The sequence below is a fragment of the Hemiscyllium ocellatum genome, chromosome 17 (assembly GCF_020745735.1).
Source record: "Hemiscyllium ocellatum isolate sHemOce1 chromosome 17, sHemOce1.pat.X.cur, whole genome shotgun sequence".
Taxonomy (NCBI): Eukaryota; Metazoa; Chordata; class Chondrichthyes; order Orectolobiformes; family Hemiscylliidae; genus Hemiscyllium; species Hemiscyllium ocellatum.
Window position 1 is genome coordinate 71,799,175 of NC_083417.1, and position 15,748 is coordinate 71,814,922.

The following is a 15,748-nucleotide window of genomic DNA, read 5'->3' on the forward strand; positions in this document are numbered from 1 at the left end:
ATTGAATGCCTAACAGCAATGGTTAGATTGTCAATGCCTGCGTTTTGGGACATGAAAATGGTACCTGCCAGTTGTCAGGCTAATTTGCTTCAGTTCTAGGAAGCCCTAGTCATACCATGTCTGGTCTCTAAGGTCAATAGTGCACCAATAGATTGGCTTTGGATGGACTGCAGCTCCAATTCACAAGAATGGGCCGTGAGGGTTAAATGGTGAGAATGGGGAACATGGATGTGGCTTATAATCTCCTGAGTCTAGAAGGTGGAGAGGTGACAGTCATGAAAATGCAAAAAGAAACACACACACACACACACACACACATACACACACACACACACACACACACACTCACACACACACACACACACATTCTATTGCCTACGATGTCTTCTCTCACCCACTGGCAGCTGCCCCAGCTCCTCCATCACTAACCCTAAGTAGCTTCTGCCCACTCATTCGCTCAGGACACCAACAGTAATAGCATGCCATCTCCTCTTATCTGTAAAACCTGCCCCTCTCTCATTCCAGGAAGAACACAGTCCATAATGGGAGCTGGGCTGCCTGATATTCAGCTCCTCATCCATTATACGGACAGGATCCTGACTCTGACTGCCCAAGTGGCAGACTGATCATGCCCAAGCTCTCGGACTGGTATCACATGCTATCCTTTGACTTCCTGTGCCAGTCCCTACTGAGCAGAAGTTATCCCCTTTTGATTGGATGGACACCTGTTGACCAATATGACCACCTTCCTGACTTTCTGTCTGTGGGGCCTTAACTAATATCTTTGCAACATCCTTGAACATGGGTAAGGTCCTGGAGAATTGCTAATGTTGTCCCCTTGTTTAAAAAGGGTAGCTGGGATACACCGGGTAATTATAGACTAGTGATGTCAGTGGTAGGGAAGCTGTTGGAGAAGATACTGACAGATAGGATCTATTCCATTTGGAAGAAAATGGGCTTATTAGTGATCGGCTTTGTGCAGGGAAGGTCATGTCTTACCAACAATAGAATTCCTTGAGGAAGTGATAAAGTTGATTGATGAGGGAAGGGCTGTGGATGTCATATACATGGACTTCAGTAAGGCGTTTGAGGAGGTTCCCCATGTTAGACTGAGGGAGAAAGTGAAGTTGCATGGGGTCCGCGGGTTGTGATTAGATGGATAGAGAACTGGCTGGGCAACAGGAGACAGAGAATAGTAGTGGAAGGGAGTTTCTCAAAATGGAGAACTGTGACCAGTCATGTTCCATAGGGATCCATGCTGGGATCACTGTTGTTTGTGATATACATAAATGATCTGGAGGAAGATATAGGTGGTTTTATTAGAAAGCTTGTAGATGGCACTAAAATTAGTGGAGTAGTAGATAGTGAAGGGGACTGTCAGAGAATGCAGCAGAATATTGATAGATTGAAGAGATGGGCAGAGAATTGGCAGATGGAGTTTAATCAGGGCAAATGTGAGGTGATTTATTTTGGAAGATCCAATTCAAGAGTGAACGATACAGTAAATGGAAAAGCTCTGGGGAAAATTAATATACAGAGAGATCTGGGTGTTCAGGTCCTGAAGGTGGCAATGCAGGTCAATAGAGTTGTCAAGAAGGCATACAGCATGCTTTCCTTCATCGGACAGGGTATTGAGTACAAGAGTTGGCAGTCATGTTACAGTTGTATAGGACTTTGGTTTGGCCACATTTGGAATACTGTGTACAGTTCTGGCCACATTACCATAAAGGTGTGGATACTTTGAAGAGGGTGTGGAGGAGGTTCACCAGGATATTGCCTGATATGGAGGGTGGTAGTTATGAAGAGAGGTTGAGTAGATTAGGATTATTTTCATTAGAAAGACAGAGGTTGAGGTGGGATCTGACTGAGGTCCACAAAATCATGAGAGGCATGGACAGGGTGGATAGCAAGAAGGTTTTTCCCAGAGTGGGGGTCTCAATTACCAGGGATCACAAGTTCAATGTGAGAGGGGAAAGGTTTAGGGGAGATATGTGTGGAAAGTTTGTTATGAAAAGGGTGGTGGGTGCCTGGAACAGGTAGAGGTAGGCATAATAGCGTCATTTAAGATGTATCGAGACAGATACATGAATGGGCAGGGAGCAAAGGGATACAGACTCTTAGAAAATAAATGACAGGTTTAGATGGAGGACCTGGATTGGCGCAAGCTTGGAGGGCTGAAGGGCTTGCTCTTATGCTGTAAATTTCTTTGCTCTTTGTTCTTACATGGCAGGTCAAGGCAACAGTACAGTGGTAAATCCGGCTGAGGGAGAAAATACAGAAAGGCAAGATAACATCACGATGCTGTATACATCAGGATTGGCTCAGAGTGCTATGACAGGGAGGGAAAATCCCAGAGATGAAGGCCTGCTCCAGTCCCTGAGCTGGGTGCATGTCCCTGAGCACAGTGTCCTTAATGTAGCATTACAACGAGAATTGTCAGGGAGCACAAGATGCAGCTTTCAGTTCAGAAGCATCCCGTAGATGGATCAGAGATGTACCATGTTAGGGATCATAGAAGCTGGCACATGTCGAATGCCAATGTCTGTAGACGTAGGCTGCTTATAGTTTGCGCTTACAGACCATACACTGAGATGCTGGTGCCTGGTTTCCACATGGAGATCAATCAGAGCAGGCAGTGAATTGAATCTGCCAGCTGCTAACTTTGGATCACTTGCCAAATTTTCCTGATGTTGAGCGTGTTTAGCGAGTTTGCCAAGATGGAACACTGAATGTTAATGAAGTGAGTTGGGCTGTTAACAAGGTACTTTACAGTCAGTTGTTAACTCGCCACTGCCGAGTGAGAATCTCACCATTCCATTGTGGGAAGCATAAAACAAGATGCTCCCCATATCCAGGTGGGCCTTGCTATACTTTTGTTGCCTGATTCTCCTGCACATCTTTCCGGAGCACACATTATTTGGATCCCCATAAGATTCTGCCCTTAGAACCCAACAACACACACCCAATATGTACAATCCCAAAACACACACACTCACACAAACGACACAAGCACTCCTAGATACATTCACACACATGTACACACTCTCAGACATGTACACACATCCAGATAAGCACGTGCATACTCTCAGATATATATACACACACAGCCAACAGACACAGACACACATGCACACAGCAGCATGCCCTGATAAAACAAAATGCTGATAGTATTTGACAGTTAACCCAGGTTATTGTTACTGGACGCACGGTGAAGCCCATTTGGATTCCATACTCCCAGGCTTTAGGCCAGTTCCTCTATCAGCTCAATCACTGCGCTGGCTGTACTCTGTCCAAAGATGAACACTCCACACAGGATGTTAATGGTTCCCCAGACCATCGAAGACAACCTGCAGGCAAAACAATCACTCAATAAAATGGAAGCAACCAACAAAAGCAAGAGCCACTGATCAACTTGCCAAGTTTAGGCACTGTTGTTACGGCTCAAAGCAACACAGCAGATAACTGGTGCAAGCAACCACCCAGGAACGGTAACATGATAACAACGAGAGGTGAGAGGGGAAAGATTTAAAAGGGACTTTAAGAGCAATTTTTATTTGCAGAGGATGGTGTGTGTATGGAATGAGCTGACAGAGTAAGTGGTGGAGGCTGGTACAATGACAACATTTAAGAGGATTCTGGGTGGGTCCATGAATAGGAAGGGTTTAGAGGGATATGGGCCAAATGTTGGCAAATGGAGCTGAATTAATTCAGTTATCTGGTCGGCATGGATGAGTTGGACTGAAGGGGCTGTATCCATGTTTATAACTCCATGACTCTATGGACTGACCAGGAACGTCTGCATCCTTTGAGCAAATATTTTTAAGAAAGGATATCCTTCAGAATGCCTTTGTAGCACTGTCTCGACCTGTCAGTGGAGCGGAGAATAGAGAATAAACCACTCCACAGGAGAAGATAGTGAGTGAGAGGGAACGATTCCACCTTACATGGTCAGCCTAACAGTTCCTGGGAATGTCACAACGGAAAAGCATAACTCCAAGATGAAAGGAGGCATTAGCATTCCTACATGATCTTATGCCATCCAAAATTGGATGGGTACTGGGGCAGGTGGTTGGAATTCCGAGGTCTGGAGGTTATTGAAAGCTTGACAAGGCTCAGAGTTTCTACTTTCAGTATCCTCTGTGATCCTCTGATAGGGAACTCCTTTCCTTCGGATGACTATGAAACACTCTAAGTGTTAATGCCTGGAGTCCAATTTCACATCGTGGAAAGAAGCCTTGTATTTACATAGCACCTTTCACAACCATTGGCCATCCCAAGATGCCTTGCAACCAATGAAGCACTTTTGCAGTCTTTCTTTGTTTTCTTTAGTGCAGAGGAGATTGAGCAGGGACATGATTGAGATGTTTAAAACTATGAGGTGGATTAGACAGGAACTATTTCCATTCATGGAGGCGTCAGTGACTGGGGGCATAGACTAAAGATAAAGAGCAGAAGGTTTAGAAGAGACATGAAGAAAAGCATTTTCACCCAGAGGGTGGTGGGAATTTGGAACCCATTGTCTGTAAGTGTGATAGAGGCAGAAACCCTCATAACATTTAACCAGTATTCAGGTGTACACTTACAATGCCAAGACAGGCAAGGCTATGGGTTGGTTGTTGGGAAATGGGATTAGAATAATTAGGTGGCTGGTGACCTGTGTTATTTCTGTGTGTCAGGTGTCAATAACCTGCCACAAGTATGTCTCTGTATCAGCGTGTGAAAAGGTGGCAGTCATTTTGAGCATGGCAACCATTTTGATCACAACGGTGAGATATGGACCACATCACTGCAATAATGTTCGAGGAATAATAGCTTTCTCTTCTTCCAGACAGCACTGCAGGATCTCAGAGGGGAGTGGTGAGAGGTTGCATTGTGACAATGATGTTGCTTTAAGAGGTGAATTTTGTCCTGGTGTTTTTGAAGATAGTTTTAGACAGAGGTGTTGAGCTCTCTCTTCCAAGCCAATATTGTAAACAGCTTGTGAGGCTTTGAGTTTTTCTAACGTTGGAACAAAAGAAGCAGCATAAATGGGGGGGTGTCAACCTTCCAAAGAACCGGGGGTTTAGTTTAGCTTTCTGTAGTTGTTAGGACTTTGAAGTTGGCCTTGGAAACTGTCTCTCTGTCTCTCTGCCAGAATCACATGTGGGACAATCTGTTTGACTGACTTTCCAAGGGTGTGTTTATGGGAACTGAAAATGAGTTGCTGGTTGTGAATTTCTGATGAAGGGCTCCAGCCCGAAACGTCGAATTTCCTGTTCCTTGGATGCTGCCTGACCTGCTGTGCTTTAACCAGCAAAACATTTTCAGCTCTGATCTCCAGCATCTGCAGACCTCACTTTTTACTCTGTGTTTATGGGAAGTTAGGATATTGGAAAAGTTGCTGTTTAATTGTTAAATAACCTATTATTTTGTTAAGTTTCCGAACAGAGTTAAAATTATACCAATTCTTCTTTCTTTTGTTTGTATTTTAACAGTTATGTAAGAATTAAGTGTGTATTGTTTCAAGCTGAGTAGTATAACCAATCGAATTACACCTGGAACACTGCACCTTACACTTGCCTTTATGTTAGATAAAAGTTAGGGTATATCCAATCTCTTTGATATATTAAAAGGGGGTTTGATCTGATTCATAACATCATCCAAAAGTCAGGGCTTGTGTAGGTAGCAGCTAGCTGCTGACTGACTTTGGCTGCAGTTTACCTGATTCTGGGACACACGGGCCTTGCTTGCATGGTGCAGAATAGACACAGGCCTGCAAAGGAGAGAAGGGAGATGATCGGACATGAACAACAATTCGCATCAACACCAAAGTCAAAAAACAGAACAGGCCAGAAATACTCATCAGGTCTGGCAGTATCTGTGGAGGGACAGAGAGAAAAGCTCAGAGTCAGAGCTCTGTGACTGTTTATTAGTCCTGAGTGTCATTCCACACAATGTTTCACTGAAGCACACTCCCTCTTTGTCACATGTGCTTGTGTTGGTGTGGAGGTCAGGAAAGATCCCTTTACTTAAAGCAGAATGCGACCACACAGAAGGGTTAGGGAATCCTCATCCACAAATCAGAAAAAGTTAACATCCAGATTCAGTGGGTAATAGGGAAGGCAAATGGCCTTTAATTCAAAAGGAATAGACTATAAAAGTAGGGAGGTTTCACTAAAACTATAGAAGCACTAGACAGACCAGAGCTGGAATACTGTGAACAGCTTACAGTCCTTATTTAAGGAAAGATATACTGGCATTGGATGCCATTGAGAGAAGTCCACTCGGCTGATCCATGGTATGGAGGAACTGTCTTATGATGACAGGTTGAGTAGGTTGGGCCTGCACTCATTGGGGTTTAGAGGATTGAGACATGACCTTATTGAAACATACAAGTTTCTGAGGGAATATGATGGAGTAGATATGGAGAGGTTGTTTTCCCCTGACAGAGAGTGTAGGACCCAGAAGGCAAAATCTCAGAATAAGGAGTCGCCCATTGAAGATGAAATTGAGAAGAAATTTATACTCTCAGGAGATAGTGAATCTGTGGAAATCTTTACCACAGGGGGATGCTGAGGTTGGGTTTTTAAGTTTACTGAATGCTGAGATAGACAGATCATTTTAATCAATTGGGGAAGTGAAGGGATATGGGAAAAAGATAGGAAAGTGGAGCTGAGGATGATCAGATCAGTCATGTTGGAGCAGAATCAATGGGCTGAATGGTCTACTTCTCTCCTATATCTTATGGTCTGGGAAATGATGAAGTTTGGGTGTGTACACAATTGAAATATGGTTACAGAAGCCTCTGTGACTGAATAGCTGGCTGCACTAACCAGGTTTGGAACTTAGAATGGGTGGTGGGTAAGTAAGTGGGCGGGGAAATTGCAGACACCCTTGTTGCCCTGTAAAGACTAGGCCCGAATCCACGCTGCACTAGATTTAAAGCCTTATCTGTGACTGTGACCCCACCTCCTGCTGCTGCTGTCTGAGATAAGAACCCTGTAAAGACTAGGCCTGAATTCATATTGCACTAGATTTATAGGCTTACCTGGATACAGTGTTCCTGCCTCCTGGCTCCTGCTGCCCTGAGATAAATGCCTTATAAAGACTAGGCCTGAGACTGCACTGTGCTAGATTTATAGGCTTACCCAGTTACTGTGTCCCTGCCTCCTGGCTGCTGCTGCTGCTGCTGCTGCTGTGAGATAAGAACCCTGTGAGGACTAGGCCTGAATTCATACTGATGAAGGGCTTATGCCCGAAACGTCGAATTTCCTATTCCTTGGATGCTGCCTGACCTGCTGTGCTTTAACCAGCAACACATTTTCAACTGTGATCTCCAGCATCTGCAGACCTCATTTTTTACCTGAATTCATACTGCACTACATTTATAGGCTTACCTGGATACGGTGTTCCTGCTTCCTGTCTGCTGCTGCTCTGAGATAAATGCCTAGTGAAGACTAGGCCTGAGTCTGCGCTGTGCTCGATTTATAGGCTTACCCAGTTACTGTGTCCCCGCCTCCTGGCTGCTGCTGTTGCTGTGAGATAAGATCCCTGTAAAGACTATGCCCGAATCCTAGGTGTGTTAGATTTGTCGGCTTCCCAGTTACCGTGTCCCTGCCTCCCAGCTGTTGATGCTGCACGATAAGTGCCCACTAGCAACACAAGGTCTCATATGGGTATAGAGAGCAAGCATTGCAGGGCAGAAAGTAAAAGAATAAAGGGAAACATTATCCAGTTGTCCCTCAGGATAGTGAATGAGGCCTGGGAATGGAGTCATTCACACCCAAGGATGGTTGGTCATTCCCGGATTCTGGAATAGCCTTACCCATTGTATGCTGAGCTGTACCTGGGAAAATGAAAATGAAGAAGGCGCTGATGCCCCCGATGAGACTGATGACTTCGCTGATGTCCGGGACAAACTGTGCTATCACCATGGTGACCAGGAGCCAGCAAGTTGTCAGAAAGTGCCTCAGTCTCCTCTCGGATGATGCTGCGAGCATTACATTCTGAGGACGACACTTTACACACAGCTCCTGAATGACAGACCTCAGGAAGAGAAAGAGAGAGTGTAAATGGACGGTGACAGACTCTCTCTCCATACCAAACTAGCTCACAGTCCCCTCCCACATGCTTTCAGTGTGGGACCGAGTGCTGATCAGAGTGATCATCTACCCTCCCCTGTTCATCAGTTCTTCACACATTGGCAACATCACATTGAGTCACTCAGAGTAGTCCTTTAGCTTAATGTGTTGTTCTGTATCTTAACCAAAGTAGTTTCAGCAGACTGGCCGTTACAGAGGGCACTCAGAGTCAACAACAGGTTGCAGGTTTGGATTCACACATAATCTCAGGCTGAGCACAGTCAGTAGCTTCTCCATCCTCAAGGAGAGTTGTGAAGAAGTTGAATTTATGCATAAAGTACCTCAGGCCAGCAGTTGATTTGCTTGATGCCTCAGGTCATTCTGACCACATGATAACCACTGCCAGGATACTGTGTTTTAGACTCACCTATCCTGGGGAAATGCCGCCACACTGTCTACCTTGCAACAGAAAGTGGCAACAGGGTACTTAAGCCACGATCGTACTGAATGGCGAGTGAATCTGAAGGACTGAATGGCCTAGTCCTGCTCCTATTACCCATATTTCTATGACAACAAAGAGCAAACACTGTCATCAAGGATTATACAGCCAAGTAGTGCTGGCCTTTTAATCACCTGCTGCAGCATGACTGACCCCCAGAGAGGGTAACACTGAGTGAAAGTGCAGCCCTGAATCACTCTCTGTCCAATGGGCCAAGGAGTGGCAAATGGAGTTTAAATAAGGTAAATGCGAGGTGTTGCATTTTATCAAGACGAACCAGGGTGGGACTTAATGGTAGGGCCCTGGGGAGTGTTGTCAAACAGAGAGACCTAGGGGATAGACCTAGGGGTTCAGGTACACACTTCCTTGAAAGTGGCCTTCATTGGTCAGAGAACTGAGTACAGGAGTTGAGACATTGAGACATGTAGAAGACATTCATGAGGCCACTTTTGGAGGATTGCATCCATTTCGAGTCGCCCTCTTATCAGAAGGATGTTGTTAAACTGGAAAGGCTAGAGAAAAGATGAACAAGAATGGCACCAAGACTGGAGGTTTTAAGATATAAGGAGAGATTTGATAGGCTGGGACCTTTTCCCTGGAGTTTAGGAGGCTGAGGGTGGCCCTACAGAGGTTTACAAAATCATGAGGGGCATCGATAAGGTGAATAACGAAGGTCTTTGCCCCAGAGTTGTGGAGTCCAAAGCAAGAAGGCATAGATTTAGGGTGAGAGGGGAAAGATTTAAAAAGGACCTGAGGAGCAACCTTTTCACACAGGATGATGTGAATATGGAATGAACTGCCACACAAAATGGTGGAGGAAGTTACAATCACAACACTTAACGAACATTTGGAGTGGTGCATGGATCAGAAAGGTTTAAAGAGATGTGGGTCAAATACAGGCAAATGGGTCTAGTTCATTTTAGGATATCAAGTTGGCATGAAAGGGTTGGACCCAAAGGGTTTGTTTCAGTGCTATACGACATTGTATACGACTCTTTGACTCTTTAAGTTTTGTAACATTCGACTGAGTATTCGGACTATCATCCTAGTGATACAATTGCACAAAGTTTGGAAAATCACAGCATACCTGCCCAAATGGAGTATTATAGGATAGATGGTGATGATGGAGATCCCAAACAGCAGTCTTCCTATTATAATTAACACCTCATTGTCTGGGTATGACATTAACATATCTGCAGCCACATCTGTACCAAATGTTAAGTATCCGTACATTCCTAGAATAAATCACAGCAGTTGTCCAGTTTACAGAGTTGCTTTTCCAAGAAGACAATGGAAGCTCAGCTCTAGGTATTGTACCTAGTGATCCCTTGCTGAACAGGGCACCCACAGGAACTGATAGTACACCCACAGATCCCCTAACTTAACAGAATCATTGAATTCCTTTAAAGTGGAAGCAGGCAATTCAGCCAATCAAATCTACACCCTGATGTGCATCCAACCTAGATCCACCCTATCCCTGTAACTAAATATTTCCCATAGCTCACCCCTACAGAGCAATTTAGATGGCCAATCCATCTAACCTGCACATCTTTGGACTGTGGGAGGAAACTGGAGCATCTGGAGGAATCCCAGGTAGACACACCCAACCACAGAGGCTGGAATCAAACTTGGGTCCTTGGTGCTGTGAGACAGCAGTGCTAACCACTGAGCCACCGTGCCACAGAAAGTGCTTGCCACTTTAACCATGCAGCTCTAACTCTTACTGCTGAATCTCACCAGTGTCTGAAAAAGGCACTTGGCAATGGATAATTTACAGGCACAGCACGGTTTTGGAGTCAGTTAGCTTAATCTCCTCTCCCTGCTCCATCTCCTGCATTTGAGTGAAGAATTGTTGTCTGTTAAAACAAAAGAACTGCAGATGTTGGAAATCTAAAACAAAGACAGGAATTGCTGCAGAATTGCAGACGTCTGGCATCATCTGTGGCGAGAAATCAGGTCCAATGACACTTCTTCAGAATATCCAATCAAAACAAGAGTCAATGCGCCACAAATGTCAACTTTGATTCCTCTCCACGGATGCTGCCAAACTGCTGAGATTTTCCAGCAACTTCTGATTTTGTTATTATTGTTTGCAGTAGGTAATTTATTGGGTAGCATCAGATGGGTCTTGCTGCATTATGTCAACGATGGATGACAGGAGAGTTTCTGAGACCATGAGAGTTTCAGGAAGAGATGAGAAGTAAAGATGCCAAAACAAGATTTGTTTTTTATAATGGCAGACTGTGAATGGTGCAGCACTGCAAGAATTAAGCTGGAGCCTCTGATATGTGCAGCTTATACTCATGATTTAAAGATAGAAGCAGGAGAATCATGTGTGAACACTAAACTAGGAGAGAAAGTAAGCTGTGAGCGGGATACAGAGAGTTACAGACAGGTGAGATGAGTGAGCAACAAAGTGACCATGCAAGTGACCATACTTATGCAGGACAGCGCATAACTACAGAAAATAATGTGTTTTTAAAAAGGTGTGGGACTTATAAATGCCAATATTCAGAGAGATTTGGGTGTGCATGTACTTTAAGGAATGCAGAGGGTTAGCGGGCAGGTATAGAAAGTGATTAGGGAAGCAATCATTATGCTGGCTTGTATTATAACTGCTGAAAATGAGTTGCTGGAAAAACGCAGCAGGTCAGGCAGCATCCAAGGAGTAGGAATTCTCAGGAATCCTGAAGAAGGGCTCATGCCCGAAACATCGATTCTCCTGCTCCTTGGATGCTGCCTGACCTGCTGCGCTTTTCCAGCAACACATTTTCAGCTCTGATCTCCAGCATCTGCAGTCCTCACTTTCTCTTTTATTATAACTGGGATTGGAGTACAAGAACAAGGAAAACTTGTGGAACTTTCGGTTGAAACCAGACATGGAGAACAGCGTGCAGTTTTTGATCTCTACGTAAGGGATGTAATGTTGGAGATGATGCAGCAAAGGTTCATCAGGTTGGTTCCTGGGTTGGGAGAGGTGTCTAATCTTGAATTGTTGAGTAAACTGAGTCTGTACAGTTTGAAGAATGAGAGTTGATCTCACTTAAGTATTCTGAAGGTTAGGCTGGGTCCTAAAGAGGGAATCTGGAACAATGGGGCATAGTATCAGGATAAAGGGATCAAATACTTAGGAGCAAGATAGAAAGTAGCAATATTTTCAACTTCTTCACTCAAAGCATTGTGGACTTTTGAAATTCGCTACACCAGAGAGTGACTGATGTATTGGGTACATTTAGGATGAAATCCCACATGAAATGGAGGGTAATTGGTAGGAGCTGAGGCAGAAGGCCAGATATGATTGGAGGATTGGATGAGACAAATTGTCTATCCCTGCTTTATTGCATATATTGGTATCATCATCGCCATCACTGCTACTATCACCATAGACGGGAGCTCCATCCCCATGACTTGTCCTACCTGCCTATCTTCCTTTCCACCTATCCACTCCACCCTCCTCTTTGACCTATCAGCTTTATCCCCACCCCCATTCATCTATTGTACTCTATGCTACTTTCTCCCCACCCCCACCCTCCTCTCATTTGTCTCTCCACTCTGCAGTCTCTCTGCCTCTATTCCTGATGAAGGACTTTTGCCAGAAACGTCGATTTCCCTGCTCCTCGGATGCTCCATGACCTGCTGTGCTTTTCCAGCACCACTCTGATTTAGACTTTGGTTTCCAGCATCTGCAGTCCTTGTTTTTACCTAGTTGATTGTTACCCTCACTTGTTACCTGTATTTGTAACCAACTCCCTCCTTATCATTGGAATCCACCTCCCCCCCTCATTTATCAAAGAAATCCCAAAGTGAGGAAGTAGGCTATTCAGTTGAGCAATCCCACATTGATACTCTGATGAACATCCCACCCAGACCCAGTCCCATACCATATCCCTATAAACATGCATTCCCCATGTAATCCACCTATCCTGCACACCCCTAGGTGCTCCGGGCAATTTAGCATGGCCAATTCACTTAACTTGCATGTCTTTGGAAACCAGAGAAGACCCATGCAGATGTGGGGAGAATATGCAAACTCCACACAGACAGTCGCTCGAGGCTAGAATTGAACCAGTATCCCAGGCACTGTGAGGCAGCAGTGCTAACCACTGAGCCAAGGTGCCACCCTGTTATTGATATATTCAATATATAATCCCTACAGTGTGGAAACAGGCCATTTGGCCCAACAAGTCCACACTGACCCTCCGAAGAGTATCCCACCCAGACCCACTCCCCTCCCTATTACTCTACATTTACCCCTGACTAATGCACCTAGCCTACACATCCCTGAACACTATGGCCAATTCACCGAACCTGCATATTCTTGGATTATAGCAGAAACCGGATCACCAGAGGAAACCAATGCAGACATAGGGAAAACGTGCAAACTCCACACAGTCAGTTGCCAAGGCTGGAATTGAACTCGGGTCCCTGGCGCTATGAGGCAGCAGTGCTAACCACTGAGCCACCGTGCCACCTATTATCTTTAAACTTCCTGTTGAGATTAGGGGCAGCTCTAGGGATAAGACTTTTGCCTCCAATTAGCTTTTTGACATCTCAAACGCGTGACTTCCCCTCAATGGGGGTGGGGGGTGGGGGGGGGGGAGGTGTGCAGGGGAGTGGAATCAGTGAGCTATTCAGCCATGAGTGCATCACAGCCTTGCTTGAAGCTTCCTTGACTGAGGACCACTTTCCAATTGAGGGTCACTAGATGGGGAGCACTGACAGAATCTTGTCTGATTATTTTCTCCCTCTGGAAGCCAGAGACTCTAATGTATTTCCAAATCCGATCCCATTCAGATTCAGGATGGTACATAACACATTCTAGTTAGAGAGAATCCAGCTCTTGTGATTGACCCAACGAGTTCATGAGGAATTCAGCACTTTTCATTTTAAATAAAAGGGAAGTGAAAATTAGCATGTCTGAGGAGTGAAGGATGAATGTTGCATTGCTGCATTTTTACCAGTGATGGAGTAAATTAGCAGACACGCCACCATAGAGAGGACAGAGATGAGGATCCAGTGGGAGAGTTTCCTGTTCTCCATGCTGCTGTAGATTGCCACACTGGCCTCATGACACTGCAACACAGGCACAGAGATTCAGGTCAATGCTCTGAGAGCAGACAGCAATTTCCTTCATATCACTCCCCTCCCAGAAGTATCCCTTTTAGTGACAGATCATTACATTTGGTAGATTGGATATCCAGCAATGGGAATGAAAGAGAGGGCTTGTATTTACATAGTACCTTTCACCTCCTTAGGACATCCAAAAGAGTTTTTTTTTAAGTGCCGGTGCCAGAGTTTTGAAGTGCAGTTGCTGTTCCAAGGTAGGAACCCATCAAAAAGTTTACATAGAACACACAACATACAGCATAGAACATAGGATATAGAACAGTACAGCACAGGCCCTTCAGCCCATATTTTGCTGAACATGATGCCAAATTGAAGTAATCTCTTCTGCCTGCCCTTGGTCCATATCTGTCCATTTCTCACATATTCATGTGCTTATCTAAAAGTGCCTTAGATGTCACTACTGTATTAGCCTTCAGCACTATACCTGTCAGTGTGCTCAAGACTCCTATCACTCTATGTGTAAAAAACTTGCCCTTCCCATCTCCTTTGAACTTGCCCCCCTCACCTTAAATGCACACCCTCTACTGTTAGACATTTCAACTCTGGGAAAAAAGTTCTGGCCGTCAACCCTATCTATGCAATTTACACAAAGCATCTCACACACGCACACACACACACACACACACACACACACACACACACACACGATGTCTGATGCTATAGTTAGTCGACATAATGTGCTCAGATTTCTGGAGTGGGAGTTAATTGCATGATTGAATTAGGAGGAAAGGATTGTAAGGAGAGAATTCAAGAATGCATGTTACGATGGCTTCCTATTTAATAATTATTGTAAACCTGTGTTTGAAGGGGTGAGAATACCTGAACTGATTTTTGAACATGTCAATGAAAGAACAGCAGAACTGTTTTTTAACAAGGTATTTGTCAGAAGTCATACATCTTGTGATAACTACTGGAGACTCCCTGGTAGGTTTCTGTTGGTTAGGTTATAGAGTCATAGGGTTGTAGAGCATGGAAACAGACCCTTCTGTCCAGCCCATCCATGCTGACCAGATATCCTAAATGGTTATCCTTAGATAACCATTTAGAAATCCTTAGATGGTTGCTTCTGTGTTGGAGGTTGTTTTGAGTTTTCAGTTGGGGAAAAGGAAGAGCGTCCCAGCTGAGATCTCCGATTTTGAAATAGAAACCCTCTTGTTGTGCATCCAGTGTGACACCTGTTGGACCTCCTGCCAAGCATCCCAGAAGAATCCTTGAGACTGTCTTCCATAAGGAAGCTGAATAGGCAAAAAAGATCCCAGAGACATCCTCCTTTGCACACTAGAACATGAGACTGACAACAATCTGACCATTCCACGTCTAATACAGTCATGGAGTCATGCAGATTTAAAACACAATCCCTCAGCCTGTTGAATCTGTGCTAGTTTCAGATTTGGGTGATTTTTTTTCCCTTCATATCCTGTCTTTCCAGGCCCAAAACTGTTTACAGTAATCCTCCTGAGGTCTGCCTAACACCCTGTATTATTATACATCATTCTCTTTGAAATAAAGGCAATCATTCTACTTGCCTTTCCTATTACCAGCTGAACTTGGATGCTAGCATTTTGTGATTTATGCACAAAAATGCCTAAATTGATCCATTCTATGGATTTCTTGCATATTTTCTCAATTTAAATAATATTCAGCTCTTCCATTCTTCCTGGCAAAGAGCATAATCTCACATTTCCAATATTATATTCCATTTGCCAACTTTTGCACACCCAATTAACCTCTGCACAAAATTTGTGTCATCTCCACCACTGGTCTTCCCATCTATTTTTGTCATCTGCAAACTTGGTAATGGCATATTCAATTTCCTTGTCCAAGTCATTAGTGTATATTTGTTAGAACCCTCCCTGATCTAACAATGTTGATTTATGAGCTGGAAATGATTGGTGGACACTGGGACAACTTGTGGTATAATTAAAAAAAGACCAAACAGGCTTTGTTTGTTTGTGAGACTAGTCCTGGTGGATAATTGCAGACTGACCTGTGGTTAAGAAGGTTCCAGTGGACTCAGCAATCCCCAGGGAGAGCATTTTTTTTAACAGCACAAGTTGGCTAT

General features: G+C 44.3%; 1 protein-coding gene across 1 annotated transcript in view; it reads right to left on the reverse strand.

Moving 5' to 3' along the window:
- Positions 1-3,241: 3,241 nt before the first annotated feature.
- Positions 3,242-15,748, reverse strand: part of slc38a8a (solute carrier family 38 member 8a) — a 44,999-nt gene continuing 32,492 nt past the window's right edge. Inside the window, exons 6-10 of the mRNA XM_060837521.1 lie at positions 13,518-13,632; positions 9,647-9,794; positions 7,826-8,025; positions 5,701-5,752; positions 3,242-3,347 (exon numbers count right to left, since the gene is read on the reverse strand). Coding sequence (XP_060693504.1) covers positions 3,242-3,347; positions 5,701-5,752; positions 7,826-8,025; positions 9,647-9,794; positions 13,518-13,632 — 621 coding nt within the window. The remainder of the gene's footprint in view (positions 3,348-5,700; positions 5,753-7,825; positions 8,026-9,646; positions 9,795-13,517; positions 13,633-15,748) is intronic.